General features: G+C 48.6%; 1 protein-coding gene across 4 annotated transcripts in view; it reads right to left on the reverse strand.

The window, feature by feature from the left end:
• HPS4 (HPS4 biogenesis of lysosomal organelles complex 3 subunit 2) overlaps positions 1-12,505 on the reverse strand; it is a 28,634-nt gene extending 16,129 nt beyond the window's left edge. For 2 of the 4 annotated variants that reach the window (XM_020996492.2, XM_020996489.2), the window contains exons 1-7: positions 12,428-12,505; positions 10,041-10,608; positions 7,096-7,186; positions 6,248-6,391; positions 4,657-4,764; positions 4,058-4,174; positions 1,886-1,980 (exon numbers count right to left, since the gene is read on the reverse strand). In XM_020996492.2, coding sequence (XP_020852151.1) covers positions 1,886-1,980; positions 4,058-4,174; positions 4,657-4,764; positions 6,248-6,391; positions 7,096-7,186; positions 10,041-10,081 — 596 coding nt within the window. In that variant the 5' untranslated portion in view covers positions 10,082-10,608; positions 12,428-12,505. The other 2 variants (XM_020996491.2, XM_020996490.2) reach the window with 2 other exon arrangements.
• Between the last annotated feature and the right edge of the window lie 25 nt (positions 12,506-12,530).

Here is a 12,530-nt window from a genome sequence, read left to right on the forward strand (position 1 = left end):
TAATGCAGGAATGGGTGCCAATTGGTGGCTTTGCTGCCCACTGCCCAATTCCAGATAACAGGTCCAGAACAGACTGAGGAGGGGACCTGGGTCCAAAGCGGGTGTTCCAAATAAGGAATGGCAGCAAACCTGAGGCTCTGTAGGAACAATTCAGAAGCACACAACAGTGATGTCTTTGACCTCAGCAGCAGAGCAGGGCATTTCAATTCTAGCTTTAGTGAAACCTGAAGCCTGCAAAGGAATGCCCAGGACAGTAATTCCAGTGCCAAGGAAAACCTACAGTTCTATTGATCTGAATCAACAACACTTCCCAGTGGGCAGGTGGGGGTTGGGCCTAGCAGTGGTCTACTGTTGCTCAGACCCAATGCCAGGTCTGGAACTTGCAGAGCTCAGACTGGGGGCCAGCAATTAGACTTTGTCCTGAATCAGACCACTCTGGGAGCACTGTAAGCTCACAGGTCTCCAGATTGAGCTGCCCCTGAGATCCTGAATAACGCAAGACTCAATACTCCCAAGAAAGCAGCAACAGAACCAGCCTAGATCTTTTTTCCAGAAGCGTGGCAAAGCCCTGTCCTAACAATAAGTCTAAAAATAGGAAGCAGCTTGGAAGAATAAGAACAAAAAGGGAATCCTACCATTCAAAGCTATTGTGGTGACAGGGACACTGAGGACACAAACACAGAAGGAAGGAATAACTCCAAAACGTCAAAAGCAAAGCCTCAAAGAAAAACATAATTTGGGCACAAGTTCATCTAGAATTCCTAGAAAAGAAGAAGCAAGCCTTTAAAATATGTTTTAATCCATGAAATGAGACCGCTAGAAGAAAAATCTGGAAAATAAATTAAAGTCATGGAAGAAAGGGTTGCAAAGGTCTAAAGCTTTCGGGTTAAAGAAAAAATACCTCCAGTAGCCAGAAAGAAAGAATTCAAGGACTAAGAAGCCAGTCAAGATTATGAATGATTTAGCTGCTAACACTATAAGGGAGCAAAGAGTTTGAAATACGATATTCCAGAAGGCAAAGGGTATGTATGGGCTTATAGCCAAGAAAAACCTACCCAACAAAACTGAGTTTAATGCTACATGGGTAAAAATGAAATGAAATTAATTAAATTAAATTAAAAATTAATAAAATAGGATTTCCATAGAGTCTAGGGGGGATGCTTAAAAATTGGAGAAAGCCTAAACAAGCTACGGTATATAAATGTTATAGAATACTATTGTGCTATAAGAAATTATGTAAGGGGATGGTTTCAGAGAAATCTGTGAAGATTTATATAAACTGATGTCGAGTGAAGTGAGAAGAACAAGAAGGACAATGACCACACTATGGTAAAGACAAACAACTCTGAAAGAATTAGGAACTCTAATCACAACAATTTCAAAGGACTAATGATGAAACCTGCAGATAGAGAGATGAAGGATTCAAGAGGACAGAATAACACATTATTTGGACATGGCCAATGCAGACATTTGTTGGGCTTGACATCATATGTCACAACAGAAATTTGGTTTTTCTTCCATTCTCAACTGGGGGAGGGGAAAGGGGGGAAGTTGGGAGTAGGAAGGAAAAAAAAAGATTTTTACTGATTGAAAAAAAATTATCATTAAAAAAGAAATTCATCTCTCTCTACTGAACAGTGAAAAATCCCAGCCCACCCTTCCCCTAATCCCTTCTGGCTTTACTGAACACGGTCCACATACCCCCCCAAATCAAATCTGGGGCATCTTCTGTTTGTAACACATGCCAGCACCCAGAGTACCAGAGACTTGGCTCACCCTCAGGACAGCACAGCCAGGAGGGAGCTAGGGACAAAGAGGTCAGTGCCAGGCTGAATTCTGAAGCATGACCACTGCAATAAACAAGAGGGGGAGCTAAGTTACTCACAGTCCCTGATAGAGGATGCAGCCGGCCAGAATGTGAGGATATCGCTGGCAGGTTTGCAGAATGAGAGCGGCTTTTAATAACAGGAGGGGTTCCACCTGTGGAAAAAAATAAGACGACAGACAACAAGGACCAGGTGAAGGAGGGAAGAGAATTTTCGGCAGGGCATGGCCAAGTCCTACCTAACTCTAGAACAGCTGAGCGTGCTCCCTGGTAAGATCGGAGTCAACACCCTAGCCCGGCCTAGCTTCCCATCTTCAAAAGTGCTGATGTCACAAAACCCAGCAGTAAGGACAAAGCTAGGAGTTGGAAGGAATGACAGGACACGGCCCGCCACGCTGTCCCTAGCACAGAGTAAACAAAGGCATCTCTGCTTCCTGCTCTTCAGCAGGAGCGGGAGGAAGTGGTTTCTGATGCTAACACTGGTGATAAAAAGGGCCTAAGACCTCCTGGACAATTAGCACCTTACAATTAACTTCCCACTCCACCACCACCTCTCTCCAGCTGCACTCACTCCCGGTCTGGCTTTCCTAAGCTCTCTGCCCCTCATGACACCAGGCAACAACACAGGAAGAGAAAGCCCCAGGCCCCCACCCTGCCAGGAATGACCCTGCCTGCCCTCAGCTGAGGGTGCTACACCCATCAGAAAACCCGACAAGCTGCCTGCTGGCCACCTTCCTTTTCAGTTAAGTGTCACAGAAATGTCATTAATTTGTCAGTGCTATATAAATGAAACCAAAACCCTAGGTTTGGTCCCCATATGGTTCCTTTTTGGCCCAGCCACAGACTGAAGCCCAAGCTCATGGGGACATTTTGTTTAAAAAAAGCAAGTGGGTTTGTGAGTTGGGTGCCATGTAAACCCACCCTCAGAGCTGGAAATCGACCAAAGGCAGCCAACAAGTCAGGAAATGTTTGCTTAGCACCCCTGTGCCGGGCTCAGTACTAATAGTGGAAGCCATGGGTGGGCACCTCAAGCTGGAGAAGCATGGAAGCCAAGAACAGAGGGAGCAGCCACAGAGTTGTCAATCCTCTCCTCTGGCAACCTTCAGGAACGCCAGTTTTCAGTGGAAAATAAACCCCTTTGTTTCCCTTAGATGCCTTTCCAAAGGACATAGCGTTCACCATCATCAAAAATGCCGAGAAGCAGCAAGCATGGGAGCCCAGGCCAGCTGCCTGCCCAGCCCACGTCTCACCCACTCCTGTGGCAAAGGGACTGTCTCCTCATCAAAAGCAGGGGCTTTGCAGCCTCTCTCCCCCACCTCACCTGCAATCTTGCCTTCTCTCTTCCCAGCTGTGGCCAAACACTTACTATCAGCTCTACAAGTACAAGTGTGGATAATGCTGGCAGGGGAAGGACCCTTCTGACCCCCAACTCAACACTTCTAATGCAAGAGGAATAGAAAAAGCAGATGTGGCCCACACAACTGACCCTCGAGCACATGTGGGCAGAGAGAGGCCTTTACAGATTGACACTAAAGGTCTAGGATGTTGCTGGTAGGGAAGACTTGTGTCATGGGAACTCCTGCCTTGATGCAGATCACAACCTGTCTGTAAAACAGGCGGCTCGGGGACGCAGCATACAGCTGGACTTGGACTCAGAAAGACCAGGGTTCAAACCCATCCTGAGGCACTTCCTAGCTATGTGACCTGGACAAGTCACTTCACCTCTGCCTGCCTCAGTTTCCTCACCTATAAAATGGGGATAATAATAGCACCTACTTCTCAGGGCTGTTGTGAGGTTCCAGTGAGATAGCATCTGTAAAATGCTTTGACTACCTTACAGCACTGTGTAGAGGCTAGATATTATTATTAAAAAGAGAAGAGTCAGACACAACAGTCTCTAAAGTCCCTTCTGATTCTAAATCCAGAATCCTCTGAAAGTTGGGTCTGAGGGAGCTGCCTGAGGCTCGAATCACAAGAGCAGTGTCAAGGACAGATTAGAACCCAGACCTCCCTGCCTCAGAGACCAGGACTCCACCTAGTTTGCCATGCTGCTTCTCTATTGTGTCCAGACGTGCAATATCTATTACGCCATATATGTGGGGGGGGTGTCTATACATATACATGTACATGTACACATATACGTATACACACATTCTATTTTATAAACAGGCTGGAAAAGTAATTATTCCCACATATGCAATAAATAAGGGGGAAGGAGAGAGGTCAGGTTACCTTTGTTTTGTCCAAATTCCAAAGGGAATTGAATATTTTGTGCAGCTCACTGGTGTTCTTCAGAATATAGTCGATGAAACTGTCCCATTCTCTGCTCAGCTCTTCCTGAGGCCCATTCTAAAATAGGAATGGTGGCAGATAAATTCCTTACACCTGAAGACCTGACAGAACACCCTTTTGGCCGGGTCGTTGGTAGCCAACACTGCTCTCTGGAGAGGGGGGAAGGGCCCTTTGCGGTACTCTCTCTAGAGCAGCAGAGCCAGAGGACCCCTGGGGAGGGGACACTCCCTGCACAGCCCTGAAGCTGGCTGCCACCTCCAGCTGCACAGGTCTGGGAGCCAGGAGCTGAATGTGAACACCTGCTGTCTAACCCTCAGGATGAGGGGGCTGAGCCGGACAAGGGATGGGCGTGACAACAGGACAATCACCACAGCTAACGACTGCAGACGCAGTGCTAAAGGACGAAGGAATGACGAGAAAGAGGACATTCCTATAAACATGACAAGAGAGCACTCCTCAGCATTATGGGGTGTCCTGGTAACATTCGCCTTCCAAAAGGGGCCAGATGAAGCGGGGTCAACTGATCTGCATCTACGTACCTGGTAAGCCAGAGATACGGGTCCATTATAAAACCGAAAGAATCCAATCAGCTGATCCAGGAATTCCTTGCATCTGACATCGGGGAGCTCTACTGTGCAGCCCAGCACCTTCAGACACAGAGGGACCACACAAAGCTATACCTAAGGTCACAGCCTCCCTTACTGGGGCACTAAAGGTGTCCAGGGTCTAGTCTCACCCACCACCCAGACTCCCCCAGCACAAGCTTCCACTCCAGCCCAGCATCCTCAGCGGCCCTCCTCATCACAACTCCTGCTGACCTCCAAAGCAGCAAGTCTTCCTGCCTCTTCTCTTGCAGTTCAAATCCTCATCCCCCAGGACCAGGCTCAAATGCCTCTCCTGTCACTTCCACCCATTCTTCTCTCTTTCTTTGCTGAAAGCCCTCTCACTGATATCATATATCCCACTAGACTGAGCTCAGCAAGGGCAGGGACTGTTTTTGCCTTTCTTTATATCCCCAGGACTGCCTGTTTAAGCACAGGAGGTGCTTAATCAATATTTACTGGATGATTGACAGTTTGGCAACCGATTTATATTCTACTTAACCCTTTATTATGCAATATCTAGAATATTTCTAATTTTTCCATGGGTGAATTTCTCATGTCCCCAGTGAGATCATGGGCAGAAGACAAGGCCTCTGAGTGCTGAGCACCATGGTGGCCACAGGGTAGCTATTCAATAACTACTGCTGCCCTGCCCTGCTTCTCCAGAAAGTTTCAAGGAGCCACGCTGCTCTAACGTGGAAGCCGCCTTGGAAATGACAGACAGATGGCTACATGATCCTGGCCCAGCTCTCTGGCCTCAGGGCCCCTCTGTATCTTCATCCTTGCCATGAGGTGACTGAACTAGCTGATGTCCAAGGTTCCCTTCTGCTTGAAAAGCCTTTAATTCTAGAATATATAACTAATTTGATTCTAGAATATATCGAATGACTGGCTACAGAAGGCATACACAGACTGCTTACTGGAAAAGGAAACGGCATCAATCTTCTTGCGTTCCCCCAAACTCAAGGTGATGCCCCTAAATGCATTATGGTTTTTAGGCCATCCAGCCCATGTTTCTGATGAACCAAGGTAACCAGGAAGGTGGAACTCAATTTGTAAATCAGAGTAAATGGAGCTCCCAGATACTGGGCAAGTGAGTCCCAATGCTGTCTGGTTAGAAAGAAGCTGCAGAGAAGGCCAGACGGTGACTGTCCTCACCAGCAGCGAATAATACCATGGGCCCTGGGCTCTCCAACTAAAGAGGTGACACTGTCTAAATGCGGTTACACCATTTCCGTCACTAAACCAAACCACAATCATTGTTTTTAAATAGCTCTCTACTAAGAACCAATGCCTAGATGTGGGGCCCTCAGCAAGTCACTTCAGCTCTGAGGACTCTGGGCATCTCCCAAGGGCTCCGAATTCAGAAGGGGTGCCGACCTGCACTGGCAGAGGGACTTTCCTCACTGGAAGCTCCCTAGCCCAAAGCAATCCACTGCCTATCCTGAGGTGGGGAACCTGCAGCCTTGAGGCCACATGTGGCCACCTCTGTCTGACCTCCCATAATCAACGCAGATTTTTAACTCACCCAAAGGTAATCCCCATCAACCTTTATGGCAAATTTCAATTTCCTCAGACGAACAAGACTGGGAGGAGACCCAGAAATTTCAAAAATGCAGCGGACAACTCCAGCAATATGCCCACAGAGGAACTCCTGCTGGTCAAGCACGGTCTGTGGGAAAGGAAAGGACGCCAAAGAAGAGACTGAAATCCTTCACCTCTTGCCTGGCCACAGAAGGGACACCCACTATGTGGATGGTTGAACGAAGGAGGGGGAGTGGATGCTTGCACAAATCATTCTGTTACACGGAAAGGGCAGAGGATTAAATATTTATATAGCACCAAATGTGTGCCTAGCACCGAGTATGGGCACATGCATAAACACCCTCGCCTTTCACAGCTAAAGCAATCTTATCTAGGGACCAAGACACCACAGCAGCACAAACTGAGGCGTCTACTCCAGGACAAAGGTGAGGACACTGTCCAAGTCACAGTCATTGTACTGGCAGACATCAATATCTACTCTGCTAAGGGGAGGCTCAAGAAAAAGGAAGGTAGTGGGGGGTGAGCAGTGATGGCTGCAGAAGGGCAAAAAAAAAAATCTAGAGATTTCAAGACCAGAACCAGCCATGTGAAGAACTGGGGATAAGCTATAAGCTTTATGTGGGCAGGGGCTGGGTTTCATCTGAACTGTGCGTCCTCCTCAGGACACCACATGGTAGCAGGCACCTGAGAGGCACCTCAGAGATCTCTGGGGCCACGCCTGTGCATGTTCCAAACAAAACAAAACCTCACTCCCAGATCATACACACAGCTGAGGGCCCCAATTTCTAAAAACCGCACTGTGGGAGTGGAGTAAAATACCACGTGGCTTACCTGAGAAGGATAGAAATAGCAAATGCCTGCTCTGGTTGGGTCCCCTTCTTCCTTTACCTTTGAGCCATCATAAAGAAAAAAATAATTCCACCTGGAGAGACAGAGGGGCAGGATGACAGTGCGTTTCTTAGCCTCCTGTGATGCCGCCATCTTTAACCAAGCTTCCCAACTCCATCTCGTCCCTGAAAGACTCATGATTCAATGTCAGTGAGCCCTTCTGGACCCTCTGAACTACAAGTGGGCAGACCCACTGCCCAGGTGCAGGAGTGTCCCCCTAAAAATATGCCTCTATGCATCTGGGACCATCTGTCCAGAAAAGAAGGAGGGTGAGAGAAAGGAGGAATGAAGTGCCCACGATGACAAGCTGTATTTGAAACGAGGAGCCTTCACTGTTCAACCACACCATTCACCACTTTCTTTTGATAACTAAGTTCCTGTAGCACTAAGAGGAAGTTGGGGGCAGCCGACGATGTCGGCACAGTGGAAGTTGGGAAAGTGCAAAGTGCATCTGAGGGAGTCAGAAGGGCCCTGGGATCCCAGGCTCACAGATCTGCAGCTGGAATGGCCTTCGGAGTCCTCCTCCTACAGATGTGAAGGCTGGGGCCCAGAGAGGCGAGGGAGTGACAAGGGGCAGGATGTAAGCCCTGATTATCTGACTCCAAGTCCAGGCTTCTTCAAAATTCCCCTTCTGAAGATGACTCGGTGTATAACCACAAGAAAGTCCCTTCAGCCTCCCTGAGTGTCAGCTCCCTCCTCTGTGAAACTAAGGGTAATAATGATGAGCACTGCCTGCCTGAGGACGGCTTACAGGAATGCTCTTTTTTACACCTTACAATGCTCTGGGCATGGGGCGGCTGTCAGGCTCCTCCATCTTGGGCACCCAGGGGTCCTCAGGGCTGCTGCCACAGACAGAATCCTGGGTGGCACAGCACAGCCCCTCCCCTTCCTCACGCTCTGCATTTTACTCTACAAGTCAGAACCGAGGACCAGACGGGCCGGCGGCTTGCCCGGTGTCACAGAGGTAGCCAGTGACTGAGCTGGGATGGAGGCTCCGGAGGCCTGGCACCAGGCTCTGTCCACCTCCTGGTCTGCCTCATCTTGTCACGCTCGACGTTTGTCTGAGAGGAGAATTCCCTGAGCCTCATATTTTTCATTCATTCCTAACTGGGAATAGCAACACTTCTCAGAGTTATTATGAGGATAACATGGGCAAATGTCCATACCCATCTCTTCCCCCAACAGACTATAAGCTACCTGAGGACAGGAACTATATCATTTTTCATCTTTCTATTCCCAGACTTGAGCACAAATCATTGCCCACAGGAGTAGTAATAATGATAATAATAGCTAGCACCACTTTGCAAATATTATGTTATCTGAGCCTCACAACAACCCTGAGACATAGGTGCTGGTATTATGTCTGCTTTACAGCTGAGGAAACTGAAGCAGATGATTTGCCTAGGGTCACACAGTTAGTTAAAGATCTGAGGCAGGTTTCAAACTTGGGTCTTCCTGACTCCAAGGAGGCATTTAAATGTTTGATGAATTAACCCTGATTATTGAATCAGATTGTTTTAAGTTAAAACATCTTGGAATGAATTAGGGAATTTCATTTTAGGCAGAGCTGTTAAGATTCTTTAAGAGGCATCCTGGCCAGACCTCCATGGATAGAAAAACTCGGCACATCCCAAACATCTGCCATCCGTCTACAATGATGGAAATTACTTAATTGTAAATAATAATAGTTGACATTTGTATTGTGCCCAAACACTTCCAAAAGAATGATTCCATCCAACCCCCACAAAAACCTGGTAAGGCTGAGTGAGCTAAGTTCTCTGATTGGTTCTTGAGGCAATTTACTAATGGTAACATCCTCGATAAAAGACTGCCGTGCCAACCTTCACGTTCTGACAGCTTTAAAAGGAATTAACTTGCTTGGGAAGTGGCTCACACAGTGGCCCGAAGTGTGTCAGAGGAAGAGCCCTGGCTGGAATTGGAGTCATAAGGCCTGGATGGGCATTTAATGCTGCCACTCATGAGGAATGCGGCTCTGGCCACATCATTCACCTAAGACCACCCCCTAGCTGACAACCATAGGGTTATCATGAGGAAAAAGTGACATAAGAGATGGGAAAACCTCCCAAGCACCAGCTGGGGGATACAGGGCTAGACTAATAAAAGATCAAGGGGTCTGAGTGGAGTGAAGGCTCAATCAGCATCAACAGTCCAAGAGAGCAGGAAGAACAACAGGCTCTTGGGCTGTATCAACACAGATAGAGGGGCCAGGAAGAAGGGGGTGACCATCTCTAGAGGACTGGCTTTGGTGTTAGATGCCGAAGTTTAGGAAGGAGGCCGATAATCTGGAGGGTGTCCATAGGAGGGCAACAACAATGGCAAAGGGGTATGACTTAAAAGGGGTGCAACAGCCGCCTTCAAATAACCAACGGCCCACCCCCTGGAAAAGGGGTGGGCTCTGTTCTGACTGGATCCCAAGGGCAGAACCAGGAGCCAAAGGCAGAAGCTGAGCCGAGGGAGGCTGAGGTTTGACCTAAGGAAAGACTTCCTGACCATCAGAGCCATCCCACGGTGGAACGGGATGCCCCAAAGGGCGGGGTTGGGGGGGGTTCCCTTTCTGGAAGTCTCCAAGCAGTGAATGAGCACATGGCAGGAACGCTGTTCAGGGATGGCTCGGACTAGGTGGCCAACTCCCAACTCTGAGATTCTGCATCTTTATGGAAGCACTTTGGAAACCATAAAGTGCCTACTACATGCAAGGTTTAATACATGTCTACTGAACTGAAGCTCTGTCATTGAATCAACACCCTCACAAAATGCATTTTAAAAAATAAGTAAAAATAAATAATAAAATTTTTAAAAAAATAAGCAGCCGAGGAGCTGTTCCACAGCAGACTTCATTTAAGTCACATGGCTAATGGGCTACTCACCAAGAGACTGCCTTGGCTCCTTCTAAGACAGAGGTGGCCATTTACTTCGGTTTGGCTTAAATCTGCCTCATGCTCCTCACGTGAGTATTCTCCTCCACTAAAAACTGTTCAGCCATCTCTCTTTCCAGGAGCAATGGCAGATTCTCCCACCCTTGATTTCACCAATCCAATGGGAAGCCGCCTTTATTTTAAGTGTCTACAATGGGTACTCGCTGAGTTTAAGCGAAGGTGCTGAATCCTTTCTTCTTCACAGGCCTAGGGGTCTCTTGAACGTCTGAAGCAGAGGAGGTATAGCTTCAAATTTCCTTATCACAGAGAAGAGATGTTCAAAAAAACAAAGCTTCCACTAAGAAATCCAAGCACACTGGACAGCTTCTACAGGAGCCTGCCCCGAAGCATTTCTTCACTGGTTAAGCTAGGAAATCTGTGGCATGTTTCCCCAGCCCAGTTCTGTTGGAGGGGTGCATGCTTCAGAGTTGGACAAGTCACCCCCTCTCCTCCAGTTTAAAGGTGTCCAGATACTTCTATTTTCAGCCTGGTGCTTCCGGTCCAAACTAATATTTTAGCCCTAGAAGGAATGTAATGAATAAGTTATTTCAAAGTCCATGTTCCCATCATGTGACCTAACAGACATCAGCTGATGCAAATATTTTCAAAGAGTTTTCTTTTAGGCTTAAATGCTATGATTAAGAAAAGAAATAATAAATGGTTAGCAGATCATCACAGAAAATCCCGAATCAAGTATCATATAAATGTGTACTATTATCCTACACATATCATTCTTTATCTCATTTGCCCTACAATACCCTTGTAAGAGAAGTATTCCCACTTTATTCACAAGAAAACAAAGTTGCAAAGGGCTCAAAGGTCACAAAGTACAAGATCTGAATCTGGGTTTTCTCTCCTTGTTTCTTCTCCTCACTGGAGTTACTCTCCAGTAACAGGCTTGGCAAATTGCTCTGGGAATGAACATTCAGCCAGCCATACAAGGCATTAACAAAAAAAAAAAAGAACTATCCCCTGGCAAGCTAAAACTGAAACAAAAGAAAAGGACGTAAATTCCCCAGAAGTGGGCAGGTTCTGAAACAACAAAACCGGAACGTGCCAGTCGGACTTTTGAATCACGATACTCCACTAACAAGTGTTAGGGACCTGGTAGGCATAAGGCCCCATACCTAGCAGTAGAGGAGACACAATGTGTATGTAGAACATCTGCCCTCTAAGAACGCAGTCTACAAGGGTGAATGTGTTCATCCCTTTCCCCAGAGGCCAAAACTGGTGAAAGTCCGCAGAAGATGGTCAGCCCCTGGGATTCCAAGCAGCTTGATGAAGGGGAGACAACTAGAGCATATGTAATCCTTTTCTTCGCCTCCGTAACCAAAAACAGCAGCTGGCCCTGGGCGTAGCGAGCAGGCAACCCTTGTTGAATTGAAATGAACGGGGCGGGGGGAAGAGAGCCACAGGCTGGAAGTTAGGGCTCTGCCATTAATTCGGAGCGTGACCTCCGGGCCTCAGCCTTCTCCTCGATAGAAAAGGAATTGGTCTAGGTCCTACAAGCCTGACGTTCTGTGTTCTAAGGTTACTACCGACCCTGGCAGCCTAAGGTCCTTCTCGACTCCGACGTTCTAGGTGCTCAGGTGCCAGTGTGCTAAGGTGCTCTGCCATGCAGTGACTGGCTCGCACGAGACCCTCCATCTCCGGACTCCGGTATTTTCTTGGCCGCTCCCCCCCCATCTCTGCCCACTGGCGCCATCTTCTCCCGGAGACTTTCCCCAATCCCTCTTAATCCTAGCCCTTCCCTGCTGTTCCCCGTCAATCCTACTGACGGTGCACAGCTGTTTGCATGCCGGCTCCCTCATCAGATTCTGGGATCCTTCTCGTCTTTAGCCTTTCTCTGGGTCCCCAGAGCTTAGCACACAGTAGGCTCTCAAGGCTTATTGACTTATTTGTTATCTCTAGCGCTTGGCACGGTGCCTGGTACACGTAGGAGCTGAATAAATGCTCGTTAGCTTTTCTCCCCAGCTCTTAGCACTTAATAAAAATGGCTGTATCCCCAGCACCTGGCAGGAACTTAATAAATGCTTGTTGGCTAAAGTGCCCTGAGCCCCCGGCCCTGCAGCTCATTCGCTGCCCGCTGGACGCCTCCGGGCCTCGGTTTCCCCCAGACCCCGGCGGCCACGTGAGCGCGGCGGCGCCGGCTGAGGGTTCCCTCCTCGCTCCGGCTTCCTCGTTCTGCGCATGCGCAGTCATCCCGCGGGCGGGGGTCCGACGTCCAGCCGTGGCCCGCGGCCCCTACCCCCGACCTCAAGAGGCCGCGGGCAGGGAACGGGGGAGGGGTCCTCCTCCCCGGCCCACCCTAGTTCCTCCTCCCGCCCCTCCCGGGCTACCTGAGCGCGGCACGAGCGGCGGCCTTCCAGGTAACGCGCAGGGTCCGCCCCCGCCCCCCTCACGTCCCCCTCCCTGGCCCCGCCCCAGCTCAGTCGCGAGGGA

The sequence above is a fragment of the Phascolarctos cinereus genome, unplaced genomic scaffold, assembly GCF_003287225.1.
Source record: "Phascolarctos cinereus isolate Bilbo 61053 unplaced genomic scaffold, phaCin_HiC Scaffold_4;HRSCAF=312, whole genome shotgun sequence".
Taxonomy (NCBI): Eukaryota; Metazoa; Chordata; class Mammalia; order Diprotodontia; family Phascolarctidae; genus Phascolarctos; species Phascolarctos cinereus.